At 39.2% G+C, this 27,500-nt stretch overlaps 2 protein-coding genes across 3 annotated transcripts in view; one reads left to right on the top strand and one right to left on the bottom strand.

Annotated features, from left to right (window-relative positions):
- The window catches only part of dpf3 (double PHD fingers 3), a 36,843-nt gene extending 25,047 nt beyond the window's left edge, over nt 1-11,796 (top strand). For both annotated transcript variants that reach the window (XM_083562745.1, XM_083562746.1), the window contains exons 6-11: nt 2,190-2,262; nt 6,298-6,438; nt 6,517-6,645; nt 9,873-9,985; nt 10,098-10,179; nt 10,667-11,796. In XM_083562745.1, coding sequence (XP_083418871.1) covers nt 2,190-2,262; nt 6,298-6,438; nt 6,517-6,645; nt 9,873-9,985; nt 10,098-10,179; nt 10,667-10,734 — 606 coding nt within the window. In that variant the 3' untranslated portion in view covers nt 10,735-11,796. The remainder of the gene's footprint in view (nt 1-2,189; nt 2,263-6,297; nt 6,439-6,516; nt 6,646-9,872; nt 9,986-10,097; nt 10,180-10,666) is intronic.
- Nucleotides 11,797-15,416: 3,620 nt separating this feature from the next.
- Nucleotides 15,417-27,500, bottom strand: part of rgs6 (regulator of G protein signaling 6) — a 91,450-nt gene continuing 79,366 nt past the window's right edge. Inside the window, exons 13-18 of the mRNA XM_083562676.1 lie at nt 26,882-26,992; nt 26,414-26,539; nt 21,191-21,377; nt 20,144-20,233; nt 19,611-19,664; nt 15,417-15,875 (exon numbers count right to left, since the gene is read on the bottom strand). Of these exons, the coding sequence (XP_083418802.1) occupies nt 15,825-15,875; nt 19,611-19,664; nt 20,144-20,233; nt 21,191-21,377; nt 26,414-26,539; nt 26,882-26,992 (619 nt within the window). The 3' untranslated portion in view covers nt 15,417-15,824. The remainder of the gene's footprint in view (nt 15,876-19,610; nt 19,665-20,143; nt 20,234-21,190; nt 21,378-26,413; nt 26,540-26,881; nt 26,993-27,500) is intronic.

The following is a 27,500-nucleotide window of genomic DNA, read 5'->3' as shown; positions in this document are numbered from 1 at the left end:
TTTAAATTTAAGTATAAAAGGTGAAAATCAACATTTGTATTGTATTTTGCAGATGGCAAGTTGACAACAATGTTAAAAAAAATGTATATAAAATATAATACAACAATGTAATACAACATTTTGTTTAAAGAACAGATACACAGATATTTTGTTCAGTTGTGAAGATAAAAGCGTCTGGAATATAATAAATACGTTACAATAATTAAATGATATGTGCATAAATTAAATATACAAAGATTGAAAACAAGCATTTGAACGCAGTAAATCTGCAGTAAATCACGTTTGAAAACAAATAAGTTACTGTTGTAGTAGACAAATGCTATAAAAAGAGAATGAAAGGAGAAATGCAGCGAGCTAACAGACTTGATTAAAAAAGAAAAAGAAAAAGGAAATAATATGCATTGGTGTACAAATGCATAAACGTTCGCTGGAAATCACAACAGTGACAAAATAATGTAGTTGTTTACTGCTGCTGTTATTTGCTGCTTTTAGATTCAGTGTTTGTTCTCAGCGTTTTAATTTAATCATCACGATGTCGTGACAGCAATACATTTCCTTCGATCCGATACCAAGTGCTTTCAAGACAAGTATCGCCGATCGATACTTTTATAAAATGTGTAAAAAATATCTTACTGTTAAAACAAATGTCCAGTTGAAATATTCTGATCCATATGAAATGCTGTAATATCTTCATAGCTGGAACAATCTGTATGGTATAAAGTGAAGCTCTCTGAAACCATTCTGAAAGAACTCTGAATCATAAATATTTAAATATTCAAAACTCACTTGTTTAAAAAAACAGGAAGAATCGATACATTTATTTGAGAACCGATACAGGATCGATCCGCCCCTCCCTAACGAGCGAGGCGATCTGCCCATCCCTAACGAGCGAGGCGATCTGCCCATCCCTAACGAGCGAGGCGATCCGCCCATCCCTAAAGAGCGAGGCGATCCGCCCATCCCCAACGAGCGAGGCGATCCCCCCATCCCTAACGAGCGAGGCGATTCCCCCATCCCTAACGAGCGAGGCGATCCGCCCCTCCCTAACGAGCGAGGCGATCCGCCCCTCCCTAACGAGCGAGGCGATCCGCCCCTCCCTAACGAGCGAGGCGATCCGCCCCTCCCTAACGAGCGAGGCGATCCGCCCATCCCTAACGAGCGAGGCAATTGTGCAACCTGATGCTCGCGAGTCACGACGGAACAGATCCAGTGTGACCAGTGCGACTGCTCCGAAGTTACAAATAAACAGTTTACACAATAGCATTTTATTAAACTACACCATTTTCACATGGTGAGGTTTAAACAGTTTCTGCTCACCATGCTGATGTTTCCCCTTCATCACGTGACACCAGTGGGTTTTCTTTTCACGTGTATTGTGCATCACTTCCATCCCACACAAGCTCCGCTTTGCTTAGCTTCCAGGTACAGTTTTCTTTGTTGTGTTTAATATAAAATGCTCTCATGCCCTGGATGACTTGGGACGCACACTTTTCCCTGCTGATGGTTGACCCTGTACTGTCTACCATTTTCCCAAGCAGCTGTGTATCTTACCGTCAAAACAACGTTAACAACGAATTTCATTATCGATTTTAGCAATTAGTTGTTGCAGCTCTAATTATAATGAACAGCTTTGTTAATAAATTAAGCTAAATGTAAATATTAGTGGTAATTCCACTCAATATGAATAATTTAACACATCACAAATTTTTATTTAAATCAATTACCATTTAATTCCTTAGTTAAACAAATTAATTAGTACTGATAGTCTTAAATATTTGTTATAATTGCATATTGTGTAATTTAATAATGATATATATGTTATTATTAGTATTGTTCATTTGCAGCTCTGATAAAAAAAAAAAAAAAAAAAAAGAGTTATATTCCATTCAAAAATTGTCAAATAATAATAAAAAATAATATTGTTAATGTTTCATGAAATTATTTAAAAGTAAAAAAAAAAAGAAGATCAGGTAAACACACTATCAGGTTAAAGTGTGAGAAATTACAATTTCTGTTTAGAAGAACAGAACAAGACTACAAACATCTAAAGGTGAGAAAAATTCATAAAAGCAACACACACACACACACACACACACACACACACACACACACACACACACACATATTCTATTTTTGAAAGCATTATTATTATTTTTCATTGTTACATTTTATTATTGTGTGTTGTTCAGGGTCGAGGTTCGAGCCGTAAGAAGACTGAGGCAATGACAGGCGACGATCAGGACAAACCCTACGCGTGTGACAGTAAGAGCTGATCAGCATATATATATATATATATATATATATATATATATATATATATATACAGTACAGACCAAAAGTTTGGACACACCTTCTTATTCAAAGAGTTTTCTTTATTTTCATGACTATGAAAATTGTAGATTCACACTGAAGGCATCAAAACTATGAATGAACACATGTGGAATTATATATGGAATTATATACATAACAAAAAAGTGTGAAACAACTGAAAAATGTCATATTGTAGGTTCTTCAAAGTAGCCACCTTTTGCTTTGATTACTGCTTTGCACACTCTTGGCATTCTCTTGATGAGCTTCAAGAGGTAGTCACCTGAAATGGTTTTCACTTCACAGGTGGGCCCTCTCAGGTTTAATAAGTGTGATTTCTTGCCTTATAAATGGGGTTGGGACCATCAGTTGGATACACAGCTGTCAGGTGGATACACAGGTGATAGTCCTACTGAATAGAATTTGTATTATGGCAAGAAAAAAGCAGCTAAGTACAGAAAAACGAGTGGCCATCATTACTTTAAGAAATAAAGGTCAGTCAGTCCGAAAAATTGGGAAAACTTTGAAAGTGTCCCCAAGTGCAGTCACAAAAACCATCAAGTGCTACAAAGAAACTGGCTCACATGCGGACCGCCCCAGGAAAGGAAGACCAAGAGTCACCTCTGCTGCGGAGGACAAGTTCATCCGAGTCACCAGCCTCAGAAATCGCAGGTTAACAGCAGCTCAGATTAGAGACCAGGTCAATGGCACACAGAGTTCTAGCAGCAGACACATCTCTACAACAACTGTTAAGAGGAGACTGTGTGAATCAGGCCTTCATGGTAGAATATCTGCTAGGAAACCACTGCTAAATAAAGGCAACAAGCAGAAGAAACTTGTTTGGGCTAAAGAACACAAGGAATGGACATTAGACCAGTGGAAATCTGTGCTTTGGTCTGATGAGTCCAAATTTGAGATCTTTGGTTCCAACCACCGTGTCTTTGTGCGACGCAGAAAAGGTGAACGGATGGACTCTACATGCCTGGTTCCCACCGTGAAGCATGGAGGTGTGATGGTGTGGAGGTGCTTTGCTGGTGACACTGTTGGGGATTTATTCAAAATTGAAGGCATACTGAACCAGCATGGCTACCTCAGCATCTTGCAGCGGCATGCTATTCCATCCAGTTTGCGTTTAGTTGGACCATCATTTATTTTTTAACAGGACAATGACCCCGAACACACCTCCAGGCTGTGTAAGGGCTATTTGACCAAGAAGGAGAGTGATGGGGTGCTGCGGCAGATGACCTGGCCTCCACAGTCACCGGACCTGAACCCAATCGAGATGGTTTAGGGGTGAGCTGGACCGCAGAGTGAAGGCAAAAGGGCCAACAAGTGCCAAGCATCTCTCGGGGAACTCCTTCAAGACTGTTGGAAGACCATTTCAGGTGACTACCTCTTGAAGCTCATCAAGAGAATGCCAAGAGTGTGCAAAGCAGTAATCAAAGCAAAAGGTGGCTACTTTGAAGAACCTACAATATGACATTTTTCAGTTGTTTCACACTTTTTTGTTATGTATATAATTCCATATATAATTCCACGTGTTCATTCATAGTTTTGATGCCTTCAGTGTGAATCTACAATTTTCATAGTCATGAAAATAAAGAAAACTCTTTGAATGAGAAGGTGTGTCCAAACTTTTGGTCTGTACTGTGTGTGTGTATATATATATATATAAAGACCTTCTATAACAAAAATATTTGATTTTATTTTGTATTAATTTTACACACGCGCACACACACACACACACACACACACACACACACACACACACACACACACACACACACACACACACACACACAAGATTTGTCTATCACAGTCATTAGAAAATTTTTTTATTTAAATGTATTTAAATACCTTCAGGTAGCTTGAGACGCTAAAATGTTTTCCGTTACCTGCGACCGGGCCAAAGTTTCTAAGATCATATTGTGACATCAACAAACAAGTCATAAGTAGCTCCACCCCCAAAACAGAATGCCTGAATTTTGAAAATGATGAGATTTCTAACAATTTTATTTTTATTTTTTTTTATTTTTATTTTTATAAAAAATAAAAATAAAATTGTTAGAAATCTCATCATTTTCAAAATTCATGCATTCTGTTTTGGGGGTGGAGCTACTTATGACTTGTTTGTGATGTCACAATATGATCTTAGAAACTTTGGCCCGTTTGCAGGTAACGGAAAACATTTTAGCGTCTCAAGCTACCTGAAGGTGTTGTGTCAGCAGGCTAAATCCCTAGAATGTAGTTAGCCAGCTAGCTGTTTGGGTTGGCAATCAGTTTATTTTGGAACGTGTCTCAAATTTGCATATTCATGTTTTAAATTTGCATCTATTCACTAAAAATAGGAAGTGATTTTTTTTGGCGTGAAAACAAATGCTATGTTATGAATGATGTGCTTGAGATGTGTTTGATGCTCGAAGCTGTGTTTTTATTCAGCATGGATGTTGTCATCAAGAGCATGTAAAAAAAAAAATCCAGCTTATTAAAATAAAAAGATCACTACAAATTCCAGACGCATATATGAATGCTTTGTTTCTTTCTGATTCCAGGCAAATGCAAACAAAAGCATAACTCAAAAAGTGCTGACTCGGGTATACAGCCTTGACCCTCTCTTTTTTTTTTTCTTGCTTCTTCATGCTAATCAGTATTCACACAATCACACCGGAGATTGATCAACCAACTGCACGTGACCTTTCCCTGACACGTCCTTGCTGTGTGTTTTGATTTTTAGTCATGAGACTGCTTTCTAGAATTTAGCCTGCATGGCTACGAATGCTGTTTCCTGCATGCTAATATGTTTGAACTCAGAGTTAATCTGCTACACTGATGCTCATGTATCACGGTGTAACAGCGCTAACATGCATGAACGGGTTTCGAGTTTTCAGTGTTGTCCTACATTGTGATTTATTTTTTGTGCTTTCTGATTTATGTACAGTGATTAGCCTAGTCTAGTGATTAGTCACTAGTCTAATGTGAGTTAGCTTGCTAGTGCTGGGTTTACTGTGTACTGTGTTTAATTATACTGTACAAGTTCGCAAACTTAGCTTACTAGGAAACATGGCTACTAATTTACTGGTGACTATGACGTGTTATGTCAGTTTTATGCCTAGACAGCGCTGTGTCAGTGTTATGCCAAGCTGTATGGTCATGATTTTAAATCCTAAACTGAGCCCCTGACAAGGCCCTTACCGCTTAGCATACTGTAGAAGTTAGAATAATCTTACTAGTGATCATGGCTACTAGTGCATACAAAGTGCTATGTCAATCATATGACTAGGCAGCATTATGTAAGTTTAATCACTAGACAGGGGTAAGCTTTAAAGGCTTTGAACCAGGCCTCAAGGTCCATGCCCACCAGGCCTCAGGGGGTCTTAACCCGTTTATCATACTGTACAAGTTAGCCTAATCTTAGCTTACTTGTGATTGTGGGTAGTGGCTATGAAGTGTTATGTCAGTTTTATGTCTAGACAGCATTATGTCAAGCTCATGACTAGAGAGTATCTCAGTCTTATGTCTAGATAGACTTATGTCAGTCTTATTTCTAGACAGTGTTTTCTCAGTCTTATGACTAGACATTGTTATGTCAGTCTTATGACTAGACATTGTTATGTCAGTCTTATGACTAGACAGTTTTACGTCGGTCTAATGTCTAGAAAGTGTTGTCAGTTTTATGACCAGACAGTGTTTTCTCAGTCTTATGACTAGACATTATGTCAGTTTTATGATTAGACAGATTTATGTCAGTCTAATGTCTAGACAGTGTTATATCAGTTTTATGGCTCGAGAGTGTTATGTCACTGTTATAGCTATACAGAGTTAGGTTAGACAGAAAAGATATGTTATGTGTTCACCTGCAAGTAATTGATAAAGATCTGGAGATCTTTAGATTCCACTGTAGTTAAAACATGTGCTTTCTTTTAGCATTTTAGCATCTCAGAGTTTATTGTTGCACTATTTTTTTTTAATTTGTTTTGTCAAAATTTGTAGTTTGCGGTAAGCGTTATAAGAACCGGCCTGGTCTGAGCTACCACTACACCCACACACACCTGGCTGAGGAGGAAGGCGTGGAGGAGCGAGAACCCGAGGTCCCTCATTCACCACCGGATAAAAAGACTCAAAACCACAAGTGTGAGTTAAACTGACTGATAGCATTGTGTGGGTTGTTGTGTCCTGTCTGACTCAACTCTGATTTTTGGAATCCTGTAGTGCAGAAGGGATCGGACGGTGCGGTTATTGCTAATGACTACTGCGACTTCTGTCTCGGAGACTCTGGCTCTAACAGGAAGACGGGCCAAGCCGAGGAGCTGGTGTCATGTTCAGACTGCGGACGCTCCGGTGAGTTTGAGTAATTTGGTAGTATTATGTATTTTATTACAGCTACTATACTGTGTTTACTATACTATAATTACTATAAAACAGCTGCTATACTACAGTTATGACACCACAGTTGCTACACTGTGGTTAAAATACCATAGTTTTTTACTTCTACTAGTCACTGGTTACTATACAACAGTGACTTCACTATAGTTATAATACCACAGTGTGGTGTTTATACTACTGATACTCTCCTACGAATACTATACTACAGCTACTACAGTGTGGTGTTTATACTACTGATACTCTCCTACGAATACTATACCACAGCTACTACAGTGCGGTGTTTATACTACTGATACTCTCCTACGAATACTATACCACAGCTACTACAGTGCGGTGTTTATACTACTGATACTCTCCTACGAATACTATACCACAGCTACTACAGTGCGGTGTTTATACTACTGATACTCTCCTACGAATACTATACCACAGCTACTACAGTGCGGTGTTTATCAGGTGTTTATACTACTGATACTCTCCTACGAATACTATACCACAGCTACTACAGTGCGGTGTTTATACTACTGATACTCACCTACAAATACTATACCACAGCTACTACAGTGCAGTGTTTATACTACTGATACTCTCCTACGAATACTATACCACAGCTACTACAGTGCGGTGTTTATACTACTGATACTCACCTACAAATACTATACCACAGCTACTGCAGTGTGGTGTTTATACTACTGATACTCACCTACAAATACTATACCACAGCTACTACAGTGTGGTGTTTATACTACTGATACTCACCTACGAATACTATACCACAGCTACTAAAGTGTGGTGTTTATACTACTGATACTCACCTACGAATACTATACCACAGCTACTACAGTGTGGTGTTTATACTACTGATACTCACCTACGAATACAATACCACAGCTACTACAGTGTGGTGTTTATACTACTGATACTCACCTACGAATACTATACCACAGCTACTACAGTGCGGTGTTTATACTACTGATACTCACCTACGAATACTATACCACAGCTACTACAGTGTGGTGTTTATACCACTAATACTCTCCTATGAATACTATACCACAGCTACTACAGTATGGTGTTTATACCACTGATACTCTCCTACGAATACTATACTACAGCTACTACAGTGTGGTGTTTATACTACTGATACTCTCCTACGAATACTATACCACAGCTACTACAGTGTGGTGTTTATACTACTGATACTCTCCTACGAATACTATACCACAGCTACTACAGTATGGTGTTTATACCACTGATACTCTCCTATGAAAACTATACCACAGCTACTACAGTATGGTGTTTATACTACTGATACTCTCCTACGAATACTATACCACAGCTACTACAGTGTGGTGTTTATACTACTGATACTCTCCTACGAATACTATACCACAGCTACTACAGTATGGTGTTTATACCACTGATACTCTCCTATGAAAACTATACCACAGCTACTACAGTATGGTGTTTATACTACTGATACTCTCCTACGAATACTATACCACAGCTACTACAGTATGGTGTTTATACCACTGATACTCTCCTATGAAAACTATACCACAGCTACTACAGTATGGTGTTTATACTACTGATACTCTCCTACGAATACTATACCACAGCTACTACAGTATGGTGTTTATACCACTGATACTCTCCTATGAAAACTATACCACAGCTACTACAGTATGGTGTTTATACTACTGATACTCTCCTACGAATACTATACCACAGCTACTACAGTATGGTGTTTATACCACTGATACTCTCCTATGAAAACTATACCACAGCTACTACAGTATGGTGTTTATACTACTGATACTCTCCTACGAATACTATACCACAGCTACTACAGTATGGTGTTTATACCACTGATACTCTCCTATGAAAACTATACCACAGCTACTACAGTATGGTGTTTATACTACTGATACTCTCCTACGAATACTATACCACAGCTACTACAGTATGGTGTTTATACCACTGATACTCTCCTATGAAAACTATACCACAGCTACTACAGTGCGGTGTTTATACTACTGATACTCTCCTACGAATACTATACCACAGCTACTACAGTATGGTGTTTATACTACTGATACTCTCCTACGAATACTATACCACAGCTACTACAGTGTGGTGTTTATACTACTGATACTCTCCTACGAATACTATACCACAGCTACTACAGTGCGGTGTTTATACTACTGATACTCCCCTACGAATACTATACCACAGCTACTGTACCAGTGGTGGACAGTAAGGAAGGAAATATAATTCATTACTGTACTTAAGTCGCTTTTTCACGTATCTGTACTTTCCCTGAAATATTTTCATCTGAGGAGACTTCTACTGTAACTTCACGACATATCAAAGTCAAATATTTGACTTTTTACTCAACTACATTTGTGTGAAATTAGTCGTTCGTTGTTTTATTTACGGATGGATAAAAACGTAACTGGTCAGTCGCGCTCTGTTTTACACGTGTTCTGATCGGCGCTTGGTGTATCTACTGATCACCTACATACAGTTCAGCATCAGTTCAACATCATGCAGAACATTTAGAGAGGAATAAATGATGAAGAAACTCCAGACTCGAAATCACCATAAAACATGTGACCTTATTTGCGTGAATTTTATTTATATATATATATATGAAAAGAAGATTTAGGGCTCATAATTTTTTTTTTTTATTTAATTTAATTTATCAATCTTTACTATTTTAATCACCAATAATCATCAGACTAATTCATATCATTGTATTGATAGATCAGTGTGCTGAGAGTAACATTGGAGTCTTTTTACATAAACTGAGTTGATTAGACAAAGAATCTTGTGATAAAACTGATAATAGGAACATTATAGTTATAATAAATCATTCTGCTTAGGATACTTAAGTGCATTGCTTTGGGTAACAGTTCGGAGAAGAACCACATATCGCACAAAAGGTCAGGTTTCTCAATGTTTTTGTTCATACAGTGTACCTATAAATGCATGAAAAGTCTAGTCCTGGTTTTATTTATCTAGGATATGGCAACCCTACATCCAAGCCAGAGACTGGAATGTTTTGCCGTTCTTAATCCGGTGGAATCTGGTTTTGTTTATCCATGTGGCCAGGACCTACGAATACGTCTGACAACTCTGTGATCTGGTCCTCCCTTTTTTTCTCTCTTTTCTCTCTCCAGGTCATCCGACTTGCCTTCAGTTCACAGAGAACATGATGCAGGCGGTGAGGACGTACCAGTGGCAGTGTATCGAGTGTAAATCCTGCAGCCTGTGTGGCACCTCGGAGAATGACGTAAGAGCTTCGAAATCTCAGAACGTTCTGCTCATCATTGGCCGAATTCTGGTGTGTATTTTAAACCTGACCTGTGTGTGTGTGTGTGTGTGTGTGTGTGGTGTCTTGTTAGGATCAGCTCCTGTTTTGTGATGATTGTGACAGAGGATATCACATGTACTGTCTCAAACCTCCCATGACTCAGCCGCCTGAAGGTAAAACTCACCTATACAATGGGGCAAAAGTTTGTGGACACCTGAGCATGCGGTTGCCCATTCCACATATATTCCTCCATTTGCTCATATAATGAGCTCCACTCTTCACTCTTCAGATGTAGATTTTTGTGGAGATTTGCACTTATTCAGAGAAAAGTGTGTAAGAAAAGTCAGGTAGTGATGTAGGTGAGAAGGTAAGAAGATGAGGAGGTCTGGGGCGCAGTCAGAGCTCACATTCATCCCAAAGGTGTTCAACAGGGTTTATAGCTAGAGATCTTCCAACCCATATAAAGCAGATCCTGGCTTTGTCATGCTGGAGCAGGTTTTGGATCTCCTAGAAGAACCACTTATGGGTGAAAAAGTCAGGTGTCCCAATACTTTTATCCCTAAAGTGCATATGTAAAATGCAATGTGTGTATATATACACATATTACTGTATATACACACACACACCCCTTTTTCACGCCCATGTGCTAAATGTTTTCAGGGAGCTGGAGCTGCCATCTTTGTTTGGACCTTCTGAAGGACAAGGCATCTGCTTTTGGAGAACCATGAACACCATAAATCCTTCCACGAGAGCAGAAATCTCCGTCTCATCTCCATCGCACAACGTCACACCCGGTCCACTCTGAAAGCTACCTCACGACCTCAGACTATCATCCTGAAAATGCGAAGTCCAAACACATCTGTTTAGAATGAGGTTAAATGTAAAATATCCGGTCTTTATTCATTATACAACCTTTTTTTTCAAAAGAATCTCTTGAGATAAACGTTGATTTCGCCCATACAGATCTAATCTCCCAGTCCTTCAATCTACAGAGAAATGCGAAATATAACAGATGAGATTTGGATATTTTGGACCCGATACACAACTTTTCCGAAGTTTCCTCTCCGTTTAATGTGTAGATTTTCACCTTCGATTTCTTCCCTCGTCACATCATATATTAGCGTCTCTATTCTTGTCATCGTCTCTCCTTCTTCCTCTTCCTCGGTTCTCTATAATGCATTAGCGGCTCTATTTTCAGAGCCAATTAATCAAGAGCAATCTGCTGAATATTTTATCTTTTCCTAGCAAGAAGTGTCTAATAGACAAAGCTGTTTCCGGTCTCTAAAATGATCCGTGCGTCTTCTTTCGACATCCCATTCCACATTTAGTCTCCATTTGCTCTGATAATGTTCTCCACTCTTCTGGGAAGATGTTCCACTAGATTTTGTGTAGATTTATTTAGTCACAAGGGTGTTAGTAAAGTCAGGTGGTGATGTAGGTGAGGAGGCCTGGGGTGTTGCCAGTGTTTACTTTCATCCCAAAGGTGTTCAATAGCTCTAAAGCACGAGATCCTACACATATTCCATGGAGCTGACTTTGTGCACAGGTGCATTGTCATGCTGGAACAGGTTTTGGGTCTCCTAGTTGAAGTGAAGGGGAATTTCATGCTCCAAATACATGAAATTCCAAAAAACATATCGCTGGGTGTCCCAATACTTATGTATGATATATATTTAAATACAAGCAACAAGACGAGTATTTCAGTCACATTCTGTTGTTGTTTGTCTTTTTTTTTTTACCCCCCTTGTTTTTTTACTTTTTGCAGCGTAATAAATGAAACGAAATGAAAATTATGGATTTTATGATGTATTATTCTCTTGTTTGACACTAGAGGGCGGCACACACAAACACAAACAGGTCACACAGGAGCTTGTGGGGCCCAAAGCTGGAACCTCCATGTAAAGTCATCTTATATACACCACCCAAAAAGATTTCAGATTTATTTTGGAATACAGAGAATGATTTCTTTGGAACAGTTTCAGCTGTAGTTCAGTAAAGAGAACAATCGCTAATTAAAAGCGACACAAACTTTTTTTCTTTATAGAGAAAAATCCCAAAAAAGAGATATTTTGGGGGCCAGAGGTGAATTAAAATCATATGAGACAAATCTATCTATCTATCTATCTATCTATCTATCTATCTATCTATCTATCTATCTATCTATCTATCTATCTATCTATCTATCTATCTATCTATACGTATAGTCTCGGAATTTGTTAGAATTCTATCTTTAACTCTTTGTATATGAAATGTGTAATAAAGATGAAGAATTCTTTTGATCTTAACATCAGTGGCAGCTTTAAAATCTCCAATAGGAAGTGACCATGGTGTAAAGGTGATAATCCATGCCCCCCACACCACCACCACCACCACTAATTCACAGTAGCAACAGCTAAACTACATCTTCCTTATTTGTATGTTGTCATATTTACTGTCAATCCGACATAATCTAGGGTTGCCAAATCCCAGAAAATACAACCAGGACTCGACTTTGAGATTGATATTGTTTATTGGATGACTCAGGACATGACATCCTTCTATTCATCATCATCGTTATCGTTATCGTCACTCACTAATATTTTTTATTCTTGAAAAAAAAATCCCTAAAAGCTGTAAAATTCTTTTAGAAATGTCCCATGCATAGTTCAGTGCTTGCTTTTGAGCCTCTAATAATAATAATAATAATAATAATAGCTCAGGATATTCTACACAGCATTCTCTATGTGCACACTGGCTGCTGCAGCGAGTATAAATACTATTTTACACCTTTAAAATTCAGGTCGCTTCTGTACGTCCATGAAAGCACTTCTACATGGAGACAGGAGGACAGGAGAAGAAGATGATGATGAAGAAGAGTTCCTGGGAGGTATAGTGCATCTCCTCCTCCTTTCGCACATTTGATGAGATGATTATGGATCGATGAAGTGTTTTTCGTTCTTTTTTTTTTTTTTTTTACTCTGGCAGTGATGGTGCTTCATGAACCACTTTGAGATGCACAGCTTCCTGAAATGGCAGCGTTTGTTTGTTTTTGGTAAAAGAGGCAGCGCTGGACTGGGACCCATGGCAGGGTCAAGATTTTGTGGTCCTCTCATGTTGGCAGCAAGTCTTAGGAAGGGAAAAGTGTTTGTGTGTGTGTGTGTGTGTGTGTGTGTGTGTGTGTGTGTGTGTGTGTGTGTGTGTGTGTGTGTTTTGTCGTTTACATTCAGAGTATATTTACAGTTTGGCAGGCAGGTTAGATAAAGATGTCTGACATGTAGGTAGGTTACAGTAGATTTATACACAAGTTAAAGAAATATTTTTGTAACATTATTTTGTATTAAAAACTTGTAGTTGTGCTATCGGTCTCTGTTCATCACTGCTTTCATACTTATTTTCTTAAAGCATCATCGTTGGATTGTTGGAGGGTCCGTAAACATTGCATTCATCGGTATGAAGAAATAATTCGAAATGTAAAACGTTTACATTTACGCCTGATTTATTAGTCTCTCGCTATCGTATTCTTTTGGAGTTCTTTGGGTTTGTGGAATCCAAAATGACAGGAACGTCTCATGCTATCTCATTTTAAATACAGCTGTGCCTCTCCATCTTTGGACTTTTCGAGAAGAACCACGGAAAAAAAAAAACAGGTGTCCCAATACTTTTGAACAAGTCTTCGTGTATGCAAAGTCATTGTCCATAACAAAAGTATTGGGACACCTGACTTGCACGTAACAGTTTGGTAAAGAACCACATAAGTACGGCTGGGGGGAAAGTCAGGTGTCCCAATACTTTTGACAACAATAGAGCGTGTTTGGAAAACCAAATTCATGCTCATGTCAAGTCTTTGAGTAGCGAGATTCCTTTTCCGTAACAGAACACAAAAGTATTGGGACAACTGACTAACAGTTTGGTGAAGATCAACATATTAAACAACATACTATATTATTATTAAATATTAACAAGTAATTAATTAATTGATTACTTAATTAATTAATCATTAATTAATTATTCATCATATGTAATTAATTAATCATTTGTGCAGATGGTTATGGACATTTCTTTCTAAGAGAAGATCACATATGACATTCCCTTTGACTTACAGATTGGAATTGGATATTAGATTGGATATTAGATTGGAAATATTTTGCACTTACACTGATCATATTTTCCAGTTGTGAGATTTTGATTATTACTTTTTATGCGATTAAACGAATGGAGAAACCAATCAGTATGCCATTTTCACTTGTGTGTGTGTGTGTGTGTGTGTGTGTGTGTGTGTGTGTGTGTGTGTGTGTGTTTAGAATGAATAAAAAGCTATTTTCTCCATATACTGCTTTCAGTTATAAACTGAAAAAAGGAATGAACAGATCGTAATTAACTTTTTGCCTTTCAATTACGAATCAAAAAAGTGAACGAATGTAATGGACACGAATCGTTTAGTTTGTACTGATGTGAAAAACATCACACGAGTTCGCTCGTGCTCTGGACTCCCACTGACGCAGATGAAACACTGACTTTCCTGATAAACATCATAATTATTATAACAGCAAATGGGGACTAAATGTGGAATGGAATCTTATGGTCCAAAATCGTATCGTCAGGAGTCCACAAACTTTTAGCCTCTACATTCATAAAGCTCATCGTAGGAAACATCAGCTCTTCACACCATAGTTTCATTCAGGTGTTACATCTCAATTCAGGTTCTTGTGGGCAGGACATATGGGGGTTCATGAGATTTTCTGTGGTGGAAGAGGAATCAAATTACTCTATCTATCTATCTATCTATCTATCTATCTATCTATCTATCTATCTATCTATCTATCTATCTATCTATCTATCTATCTATCTATCTATCTATCTATCTATCTATCTATCTATCCATGGAAATTGAAATGTACAATACATACATTTTTACACACACTATATATATATATACGTACACAGTGGTATCAAAAACTTCGAGACTAGTTTTCTAACTTGACAACAGATGACAGCATAAGGCTACACACAGTCACAGGAAGCACCGAATGACATCGTCCTGTGTACATCGGGAGCTGGTGTTATTCTGACCACGTGCGCACCCTTGTCACAGAGCACCTCCTCACACGTGAGCTTCACATTTCAGAAGAACGCTGGGGATGCTGTATTGCCATGCAAGTGGACTAAATATACTTTCTGGTAAATATCTTCAAACCTTTGGATACCACTTTGTATATATATATATATATATATACACACTTATGCAATGAAGACTCAAAGTGAGATGATCTGGAATGTATAAAAATGAAGCCAACTTGTGCTTTTTTTGTGTGTGTGTGTGTGTGTGTGTGTGTGTGTGTGTGTGTGTGTGTGTGCAATAACCCATTACATGGCAGTGTAAATCAGTGTGCAAATCCTCTCAGAGAAAACACTCCAGAAGCCTTTGAATCTATTTTCTCATGTGGAATGTTTAAGACTAAAATTTCTGCTTCCTACACGACCGTCCAGGGGAAGTGGATGAACCGAACCACAGTGCGGTTAAATGTTGACGATTGACGCAGCAAGTATGAGTTTTGTTCCCTTTGTTAAAAAAGAAAGAAAAAGTACATGTTCGTATATGCATTCGTATACGTCTTCAGTCGTAATGTCATATCTGAGGTTTGGGTATAATCAGGTTAAATACAGACAGGCCGAGTTTGTAAGGTTTTTCCGTTGACTTATTGCATGCCGTAGAGTCTGTGCCTACGCCGTCGAGGTGAAGCAGATGGTCTGTTCGTCTGATGTATCGGTGTACACCATCAAGCCACTTTCCCTGCTTCCTCCTCCGGGTTGAACGAGGTTTATCACGGCCCGGGGCCCGTCAGGACGACTGCATGAGGCCCGTCAGACGTTTCCCTGTCAGTGACTTACCCTAAAGCACACACAACAAGCCAGGAATACATTAAACTATAAAACCTACATCCAGTTAATATAAACGTGCATCATGCTGTACCATCAAATAAAAACATGGATCTCAGTGTTTACATTGTGAATTAGCACCTCCACCCCATTCCTTTCCAAAGATAAACAAAACTTTATGTCAACGAAATCCTTTTATTTTTGTTAACATTATTAATAATAAAAAACCATTCACTTTGTAAGACCTTATATTTTAAATATTAAATAATTATTATTATTGTTATTGTTAATACATTTATAGTAATATTTGATATATTTATATCATTTTCAACATAAATTGCTGACTTTGTTTTTATTATTATTATTATTATTAATTTTTTCTTTTTTTTACAATTTATGGTGAAATATTACTTTTTCTCTTGTAATATTACAGTTTTTCAAATATGACATTTTTTGTCTTTTCTACATATTATAGGCCCACAATTTAATTTGAATATATATAAAGAGAAAAAAAAAAATAACAATACATATAATATTTCATAATTTAATTTATTTTATTAATCTTCAGTTAGACTTAGTTTAAGTCCTGGATTTATCAGCATAGTATCCTGCGCCGAATCCTGTGGCCTTTGCTAGTGTAAGAAGTACCTTCAACAATGATTGAGGCCCTGGACAGAAAGATAAGTAGCTACATGTAAAGGTGGCTTGGTTTACCACGATGCCTGAGCATTGCTGCTTTATTTGGATGGCACCAGTAATATTCTGCAACTCCCGATTAGCAGCCTCACTGAAGAGTTCATGGTGTCAAGGACATGGGAAATATGGCAGTTTAGCGAGTCTAGGGATCCTAAGGTGGCAGCAGCTGGCACACAGGTGCACAGAGGCAAGAAATGGAGCACAGAGAAGTGGCTGAGTCACGTTGAAGCATAAGGCACTGGTGAGGCCTATACCGACAGGGTGTGCAGATTTTGGCTACTTTCCGGGTGTGAACTTGACAATGTATTAGTATAAAGTACGTCAACATCTCATTCAGCAGAAAGTGCAGGCAGGCGTGGAGAAAGTAAGAGCTAGCCGGTTAGTGGGATTGGGACAGCAAGGAGCTTGGACTACATGTGTCAATGTTCTGCAACATAAGATCACCTGGGCTAATATTCGGAAAGCAGATTTCTATTGTATCAGGTTCTTAGTCCAAACTGTCTATGATGTTTTACCTGCAAACCTCCATGTCTGGGGCAAAAGGGAGGAAAGCAGATTCCTAAAACATCTCCTTAGCAGGTGCCCGGAAGTCTTTGGAGACGGGCGCTATCATTGGCGCCACAACCGAGTGCTTAGGCAGTTGCTGAGAGCTTAGCCATACCAATAAGGACCACCACAAGCCAAAGATGATTAAGTTTATTCCGGAGAGAAGGCCCAACCACAACCCAGAGTAAAATTCTGGTCTCGCTACTGTTTCAGACTGGCAATTGGAGGTGGATCTTCATAAATGGCAGAAGATCCCTACCGGAATAATTTCCACACAGCTTTTTCCAGATATGATCATTGTCAGATTCCACCAAGCAACTGATTTTACTGGAGCTCACTGTGCCTTAGGAAAAGCGCATGGACAAGGCCAACAAGAGGAAGTGGACTAAGTACCAAGAGCTAGTTGAAGAGTGTAGAAGGCAGTGCAGGAAAACTTGTTGTGAGCCTTTCAAGGTGGGCTGCAGAGGTTTTGCAGGACGTTCACTTTGTAAAGAACTTACGCTATTAGGCATCACTGTGAGAAAGGCGATTATAACCGCAACTGAAGCCGCAGAGAAGGCCACTAGATGGCTTTGGATTAGAAGGGCAGAACTGTGGGCAATCGCAACTGAGACATAGGCTGGGGTCTGATCAACCCCCGGCTGGGTCCCCTGGACGAGGGTGTCTGACGTCGAAAGACCCAATACACCCAATGACCCCAGGATACATCACTGATTTACATTTACATTTGCGGCATTTAGCAGACACCCTTATCCAGAGCGACATACAAAAGTGCTTTGAGTCTCTAGCAATGAATAAATCTACACTGGTATGCAAGATTACAAACTTTATATAAATATAACTCTTGAATTCTACACAGCAAACTTGTAAAGTGCTAATTTAAGTGTTTCAGGAAGAGGAAGGTCTTCAACCGTCACTTGAAGATAGTCAGGGACTCCGCTGTACGGACATCTAGGGGAAGTTCATTCCACCACTTTGGTGCCAAAACAAAAAAGCGCCTTAAAGTATATATACCTTTCATTCTGAGAGAAGGTGGTACCAGTCGAGCAGTGCTGGAGGATCTCAGACAACGTGGTGCAGTGCGAGGTGTGATGAGGTCTCTAAGGTAAGATGGTGCTGGTCCATTTTTAGCCTTGTAGGCAAGCATCAGTGTTTTGAATCTGATGCGTGCAGCTACTGGAAGCTAGTGGAGACGGCAGCAGTGGGGTGGTGTGGGAGAACTTGGGCAGATTGAACACAAGTCGTGCAGCTGCGTTTTGGATCATTTGCAGTGGACGAATAGAGTTCAGTGGAAGACCTGCCAGCAGAGAGTTGCAGTAGTCGAATCTTGGAATGGCAAGAGGCTAAACAAGCACCTGGGCAGCCTGTGTCGACAGAAATGGTTGAATCCTTTGGGTGTTGTATAGAAAAATCGACAGGAACGAGCAACATTAGCGACAAGCGACACTGATGATGTGTTCCAGTGCATCCGTATGATTTATTAAAGCTATTTATGATTCTGATTCTAATGATGTATCTTTTACTTTATATTATTTATATTCTTATATTTCTATTATTTGTACTATATTTATATTATTAATATAAATATTAAATATGAATAAAATATTAATGGCAACATTAACAGGGGGGTCTGGATTTTCGCTCATTTTCTGTAACAGCGCTCATACACATAGGACATTCCTAGTCAATAAATGAAAATCCAGATCTATGGCCAGGGGGCAGACAATAAGTCTTAGTTACAGTTACTAAAGCTCAAGTACTAATCCACACAAGCGGGCTGACATACTGTTGAGTTCAGTTTCAGGGTCACTTTTCTTTGTCCATAAACAGATCCTGAGGAGGATATGAGGAGGATTTTTTCTACATACTTCTTGGATTGTTTTTTGGAGAAACACTTGGACATCCAGCAGTTTAGCAGTTCAGCAACCAAAAACCTAAATCAGTGTTTCTCAAAGTGTGGTGTGCGCCCCCCTAGTAGGGAATAAAGACGGACGATGTTATTGATTTAGAACGTTAAATAAATTATACATATTGTATAAATGAAGTATTTGAATTCCATTTTTTGGGGTGCTGGAGGACAGGTGGGGTTTAAAAAGCCACCCCCCTCTAAAGTAGAGAATGGCAGAAAAAGGTTGAGAACCAGTCATCTACATCATCACAGGCTGGTGATGGACACAATTAATGACTTGCAAAATAAGAAACGGTTATTTATTGAGAAACAGGTCATTCTTTTAATTTAAAATGTTTTTGTTTTTACAGGGTGAACCATGATACCAGATATAGCTTTCAGATGAGTTTGTTCTCATAAGGATAGATGACCGAAATTATACTTCAATCTCAGCAAAAATAGGGAGATTGCAGACTGCATACTGTGTCAGATGATGTTAGAATACAGGACGATCATGGCGTAATTCCATCGTATTAGTTGTCAATGTGTACTTTATGCGCTTATGTGTGGTGTGTTACAGGCTGCAGCATGAATCATCAGCGGCTTGGGTTCACTCACCACACTGCGGGTGAATTTCTCCAGAGATGTGCGACGGCCCTGCTCACTTTCAGGCTGTTTCAAAGAGACACACACACACACACACACACACACACACACACACACACACACACACACACACACACACACACACACACAAACCTCAGAGAAAGTGTCAGAAGCCAAAACATAAGACAAAAATCCTAGACTAAATAAACGAATGAAACTTTATCTCAGACAGTATGTCAAAAAAAAAAAAAAATAAATAAATAAAATAAAATAAATAAATGAATAAATAAATAAATAAATATATATATATATATATATATATATATATATATATATATATATATATATATATATATATATATATATATATATATATACTTATATATATTTCTATATAAATAGTGAATGTGACAGAGGAATAATAACTTTCTTTTAAAAAAATAATAAAAAATTCATAATAGACAAAATTCACAGGAAGACATTCTACATCCGATTAATCCACTGAAGTTATTTTGAAATATTTCAGGTCTTGATTTCTCCCTCACCTTCTTTTTGGACAGCAGGAGGTCCTGGTATGCGCTGGAGCGTAAGAAGCGAGTGTAGCTGTCGCTCTTCATCAGCTTGTAGATGTGATCCTGAGGAGCACAAGATGAGGAATTGCAGGATAAGCTATATGGTGTTGGTGATGAAGTTCCTGTTCTAAGCAGATACTTCAAAACTCAAAGAGGATCAGTGAGAAGATCAATCTCAGTCATGCAGTCAGTTTAGCACATGTTACCAAACAAAATCTGTTTTAATACATGTGCAAAGTGTTTTTTTCCTTGAAAACAACTGTATATTGCCTTAAATACACTCCCACTCTGCAGTTGTAAGGACTTGAGTCAGTGTCATTGCCAAGTCACACCAACATCCCTATCTATGGTATTAAAGACACAACTACTCAGAGCTGATGTTATTTCCATATAATGACAGAAAGACACACCAATATTAACATCTTTATTCCTAAAGACACACCAATACCCCATCTATGGTTGGAAGGACACACACACTCAACCCAGTCTCATTTCCATATAGAGTGATTTAAATATAAGGACCCAAAAACATTAAGTGGGGGAGGTGGAAGCTAAGTGATTTAGGCATTGGACTTTGGATCTTTGGTTGTGGGTTTAGCCATAGCAGTCTGCCCCTCTTGGGCCCTTGAGCAAGGCGATAACCCCCATGGGTGCTCAGTTGTGAGAATGGGAATAAAGTACTCCACCATGGACGGAAGAAAGGGGCCATTGGGCTAGCAACCCCGACCCTTTAACCAAAATGCAACTAAAACGGCAAGTAAGCTATAAGGCATATATTGGTGTCCAATGCGCCTCATAGTGCAGGAGGAATACTGAACAAAAAAGACACTAAGACCTCCATATCAATGGTCTTAAAGACAAGTCAAGTCAAAAAGCTTTTGTAATTTCAACCACATTTAGCTGATGCAGTACACAGTGAAATAAGACAATGTTTCTCCAGATCCCTGGTGTTACATAAAACAACATAGAGCTATAAATCAGATCCCTCATTTATTCTTGGAAGTCAATAAGTTCTCTTGCCTGTGCATCCTCAAAGCTGTAGCGTCCGGGGTCTTTGAGGTTCTGGCTGGTTCTCTCATAGCTGTGTGAGTCCAGGTTTATGGCGCTCGGAGCACCTTCAGCCAAAAACTCCTGCCAGATCTCCTGAGCCCGAGCGGGAACATCCTGCAGAGGGCGTCGCTTCAAATCCTGTACCGCCAACCAGAAGCTGAGAAATAGCAGCCAAAAAAACACTCAAGTTATAGCAGATTGCCAAACTCCTGACTCACATTATTACCCTGATGTTCTTCTGTCTTTTACAGAACTAAAAAAAAGAGGAGGTCCTTCATATTATAGCACACAAAGTTTCACACAAAAAAATATGCAAATCGAAAAATATCTTTCAAATGAATTCAGAAGGTTCACCTCTGACTGCGCCAAAAAGCTGACACTGGAGATCCCTTGCATAAGTGCTAAATAAACACATTTCCCACAGACAAATTTAGACAAATTTACATAAGTGATTACAAGTGTTACATGGCTCGTCTGCCCTGACCAAACTGTACAGAAACAATAGCATTAAAAATAAATAATAAATAAATCTGTGATTTGCAGCTACACTACTGTCAGAGTTCATCAGAATTAATCAACGCCTTCTGACCAATCAGAATTCCGAATTCTTGGGTGTTCATGTTCTAACAAGAACGGAAAAAAAATAAACAAAGGCAGCAATAAATGGACAATAAGGAAACAGCATGGACTGAAATCAAATCAAATCCAGAAATCAGTACATAGGATTCCCAATGCTAAAACGAAATGAAGAGGGTAAAAAAAAAAAAATTAAAAATAAATAGAGAAAAACTCAAAATGAAACCATGTTGGATTGTAAATAATAACATTACTTTAAAAAATGTATAAAGATTTCTATGCTAAAGGTTACATTTAAAATAATAATCAGAAGAAAAGGAAGGAGAAAAATAGGAAGAAAAAGAAGAAGGAGAAGTAGAAAAAAGAAAAAGGAGAAGACAGAGAACAAAAAGAAAGAAAGAAAGAAAGAAAGAAAGAAAAAAAGAAAGAAAGAAAGAAAGAAAGAAAGAAAGAAAGAAAGAAAGAAAGAAAGAAAGAAAGAAAGAAAAAGAAGAGAAAAAATAAAATAAAAAATAAGAAGAAGCAAAATAAAAACAAAGAACAAAAGAAGAAGAAGAAGAGGAAGAAAAATAAGACAAACATTGAAGAAGAAAAAGAAGGGGAAAAAGGAGAAGATGAAGAAAGAAAAATGAAGAAGAAATAGAAGAAAAAGAGGAGGAAGAAGAAGTAGAAAATGGGGTAGTCTAAAGAAAAAGTGGATGAAGAAGAAGACAAAGAAAAAGAAGAAATAGAGGGAGGAAAAAAAAGAAGAAGTAGAAAATGGGGGAGAAAAAGAAAAAGAGCACAAAGAAGCAATAGAGGAAGAAAAAAGTAGAAAAAGGTGTAGAAAATTCAAAAAGTGGAAGAAGACAAAGAAAAAGAAATAGAGGAAGAAAAGAAGAAGAAGGAGGAGAAGTAGAAGAAGAAGTTGGAGGAGAAGAAAAGGATAATCAAATGAACAACAAAAAAAAAAATCATTAAAACACATGAGCTTAATGTATTGGAGAGCTGCATGAAGAATGAGAGAACAGGAACGTTATATGACTGAGTGGTCCTTTTTCCATTAGTGCACTCATAAACCACAAGTTGCAGGGGGAACATTGGAGAGGGGGAGATATGAGAGAGGTAAAATGTTCACTTTCCCCCTCTCAGTCCCTGCACAACACTCCGCTGTATCTCTATTGATCTCACCCGGTCTGCAATATTGAAGCGTTTTAGGCTATTAGGGAGCCCCCGGGAGAGTCAGAGAACTGAGAGTCCATATCATATCCACTTTGCTCATGCTTTCATAAGTGACCCGAGCCTGTGTGAGACAGCACCCCCCTAAAGCAACTCCATTCAGGCGAGGAGATCGAGCCAGATAGGAGACAAGCGTGAATGGACCCAGGAACGGTTTCATCTCTTTCGTAGTTGCCTCGAGGTTCCGCTGACCTTTGTGTTATTTTGAGAGCGCACTTCCTGGACTCACACTGAGACTCACAGAGACATCCACTGATCCACTCTGACTGAATAAACCCTTCTTTTTTGGTTTTTCCTTAGTTGTAAGAATAAGGATAAATTACTCCACCATGGACAGTCCCAATCCCAGTTATGAAAGGAGGAGGCTGGGCGTTAGGAAGACAACCAGACACCATAAGAAAACTGCTATGGAAATGGCAAGAAAGCCATCAGACCTGGGGTGCAGTCAGCGTTCACATTCATCCCAAAAGCGTTCAATAGGTTTTATAGCAGGAGATCTTCCACATCTTCCAACCCATGTAAAGTAGATCTTCATGGAGCTGACTTAGTGCACAAGCATATTGTCATACAAATTTAAACAAAGGGAAAATTTCAAGCATCTAAAAGTGTCTTATACAATTGTGTATCTCCAACTTTGTGGAAAAATGTTGGCAAAAAACAGACGTCCAAAAACTTTTTTCCATATGGTGTGTATTCTTGAACCAAATTCCAAAGTCAGATTTTTCTTGAATGTGGAATAAACAATCATAGACAACAAATTTCTATTGTAGAGAGGTTCTTCTATTCGTGGAGGACTTGTGAATTTGTAACACGTCTGCAGGTTAAATAAGGCGTTATTAGGGTGCGTTCTAGATGACTAGTTGCTTCATGAGATTGCATCTAAAAGATTTTAAACTTTAGTTGAACTTACCTCCTTATGCGAGGTGGTATCAAAAAGTTTCGAGACTAATGGTGTTAACTGTTGCTGGTCTGATTACACGCATTACCATGTTTGCGGTTTCATCACGTCAGAATAAAGAGCAAACATGAAATTCTGCATAAAACCGGGCAAATCTGCCACAGAGCGGTTTGACATGACATACGGCGATGCTGCAGCGAATCCTTCAAGCAGAGCATCTCTGGAAGACAACAAGAGATCAGGAAAAAGCCCAACCCCCGAAAATGTTAAAATCATTCAGCAACTTGTGCATGGTGATCATCAGGCATTTCACATGATCTCACTTTCACACTCACCCTACTCGCCAGAGTCAGATCCTGAAGGCTTCCTTTTCGTCTCAAAGATGAAGATTCAGCTCAAACGTCAGCATTAGGTGCTTAACATGCTTCAGAAAGAAGACTTCCAGGACACGTCCCTGAAGTGGCAAGAACGCTGCGAGCACCATATTACTGTGCAGAAGAACTATTTTAAAGAAAGTGTGTAAACGTAAAAACATCTTTCGGAAACAGGGCCAGTCTCAAAAATTTTTTGATACCACCTCATACTAGAACAGGCTACTAGTTAAAGATGCAAATTCCCATGTCCATATATGGTCAAAAGAAGAGTGTAGTCAAAATGGAAGGTTTCAATGTTTAATTCAACGTTTTTTGTGTAGTGCTTTAATCAATGGAAATTGTCCCAAAGCAGGTTTATAAAATTATATAGAATGAGTATACATTTAAAAAATTTTGAAATTAGTCCCTATAAAAAGAAATCTTGAATGTCCGGTGCCATCAGAGAGGCGAAGCCCGCACATGCCAAGAGAATCCACGGCCACTTCCAGGACAGCGGAGACACCCAGCGCATGTGGCAGGGCATCCAGGCAAACACAAACTACAAGACAACATCACCTGCTTGTGATCGTGGCGCCTCACTCCCAGATGCACTGAACGACTTCTATGCCCGGTTCGAGGTGCAGAACAACATGGCGGCAAGGAAAACCACCCCTCCCCCCAGTGACCAGGTACTCTGTCTAACCACAGCTGAAGTGAGGAAAACTCTATGCAGAGTTAACCCACGAAGGTCTGCTGGACCAGACAACATTCCTGGCAGAGTGCTCAGGGAATGTGCAGAACAGCTAGAGGATGTCTTCACTGACATCTTCATCATCTCCCTGAGCAGCGCTATTGTTCCTATGTGCCTCAAGACGACGACCAGCGTTCCTTGCCGAAGAAGTCTACAGTCTCCTGCCTCGATGACTATTGTCCTGTCGTGCTCACACCCATTGTGATGAAGTGCTTCGAAAGGCTCATCATGAAGCACATCAAGACCCAGCTACCACCCTCACTGGACCCCCTGCAGTTCGCGTATCGTCGGAGATGCCATCTCCACAACCCTCCATCTGGCCCTCACACACCTGGACAAGAAGGACTCATATGTACAAATGCTGTTCATAGACTTCGGCTCAGCATTCAACAATCATCCCTCAGCACCTGATTGAGAAGTTGAGCCTACTGGGCCTGAACACCTCCCTCTGTAACTGGATCCTGGACTTCCTGACTGGGAGACCTCAGTCAGTCCAGATCGAAACAGCATCTCCAGCACCACCACACTGAGCACTGGGACACCTCAGGGCTGTGTACTTAGTCCACTGCTGTTCACTCTGCTGACTTACGACTGTGTAGCCATGCACAGCTCGAATCACATCATCAAGTTCACCGATGACACGACTGTGGTGGGTCTCATCAGCAAGAACGATGAGTCAGCATACAGAGAAGAGGTGCAACAGTTAACAGCCTGGTGTGGAGCAAACAACCTGTCTGAAGGTTGACAAAACGAAAGAGAAGGTTGTTGACATCAGGAGAGCACAGAGCGACCATTCTCCACTGATCATCGATGGATCCTCCATGGTGTTCCATTGGTGTTCCATCCTCCATTCCTTGGTGTTCATTTGGCGGATAAGGTTACATGGTCACTCAACACTGGTTCCATCATCATCATCTTCATGGTTTTTAAGCAAGTGCTAGCTCAATAATTAAGATGTTGGACTTCTGATTGGAAGATCGTGAGTGTAAACCACCATGCTGGGCCCCTGAGCAAGGCTCTTAATCCTCATCTACTCAGGTTATACAAATGAGATAAACCACTTAGGATAAGTACATCTGCCAAATGCCATAACTGTAAATAAAAACCCTTCAAAGTAATCTCTTGGACCTTAGAATTGTTCATGTGAAACCATCCTCAGCACCAGTGAGTGGTTGCCAGTTAAACAGAACTTCATCCAGAAGTAGGGCATCAGAATGGATCAGGTTCGGAGTGTTTTTAAAATCTCAAAACCTGAACCAGTCATTCAAAATGCTACGCTTCCAAACCAAATAATATTTGAAATTGACTGTGTGGGGAAAAGAATTGTATTGAATTTGAATTTCACATGCTCAGGAGCTGAACCTTCCACAAGGAAAAGGGATAAGAGATTCGCTCACCGCAGGTTCTCCGAACTGAACTCAGACTCCAGAAACTTGAGGAATTGGTCACGGCCAACCGGATCCTTCAAAGCTTCGTCTATAGAAAAGCCCCATTTCCGAACCCTCTGCTGGCTCGGATCTTTGCTGAAAGACACACAGTATAAGCAGAAGAAAAGTGAAAAATGCTCCTCATGAATGTACATCGCCGAGCCGAATTTGAACCCGTAATTACTGGCTCTGAATAAATCACCACAGCAGTGAGCCTAAAGTTTTGCACAATTTATCCTGATCATGACTGGAGCTATATTTAAAGGATATCAGGAGGCCACCCTAACTGCCTGTGGAGACGTGTTCTTCATTTCAACTTGAACTTTAACTGGTCTTGGAGTTTAAGATAATCTACACAAAATTGTTCAGGTTCCAAAAACAGATTGACAAAAGAAAAGTTGTAAATGTTTGGTGCACTGAGAAAGTGTTGAGTCCAACCTAGTCTCCATCTCCCAGAATGTGACATCGTCGGTGATCCAAGGGTTGGAGGGGTCCAGAGGAGACACGAACGGGTCGTACTCCAGGTACTGCTCAGTGTAGCTCATCAACCTGCCAAGTAAACACGTTAATGTACAGGGAAATTCAAGACACAGTAATAATGCTGTTTTACCGGTGTGTCCTTCCACCTGTCCGTCTGTCCATCCATCTGTCTAGCCTTTCATCCTACATCTATCTATCTATCTATCTATCTATCTATCTATCTATCTATCTATCTATCTATCTATCTATCTATCTATCTATCTATCTATCTATCTATCTATCTATCTATCTATCTATCCATCCATCCATCCATCCATCCATCCATCCATCCATCCATCCATCCATCCATCCATCCATCCATCACTCTATCAGTCTCCTGTTCACTCTGTCCACTAATCTCTCATTATGTTTGTTCATGTATCTGGTGAACTTTATGTCCATCTGTCTTTTTGTTCATCCACCCATCTGTCTAAAAAACAAGACGATACAAAGAAATGCAAAGACTATAAAAAGAAATGAAGAGATGAGTGTTAATTACGCTTCATTAATTAAAGACATGATAAAAAAGATAGAGAGA

The sequence above is a fragment of the Silurus aristotelis genome (genome assembly GCF_946808225.1).
Source record: "Silurus aristotelis genome assembly, chromosome: 15".
In the NCBI taxonomy this organism is placed as follows: domain Eukaryota; kingdom Metazoa; phylum Chordata; class Actinopteri; order Siluriformes; family Siluridae; genus Silurus; species Silurus aristotelis.
This window is presented reverse-complemented; position numbering and strand designations above follow the sequence as displayed.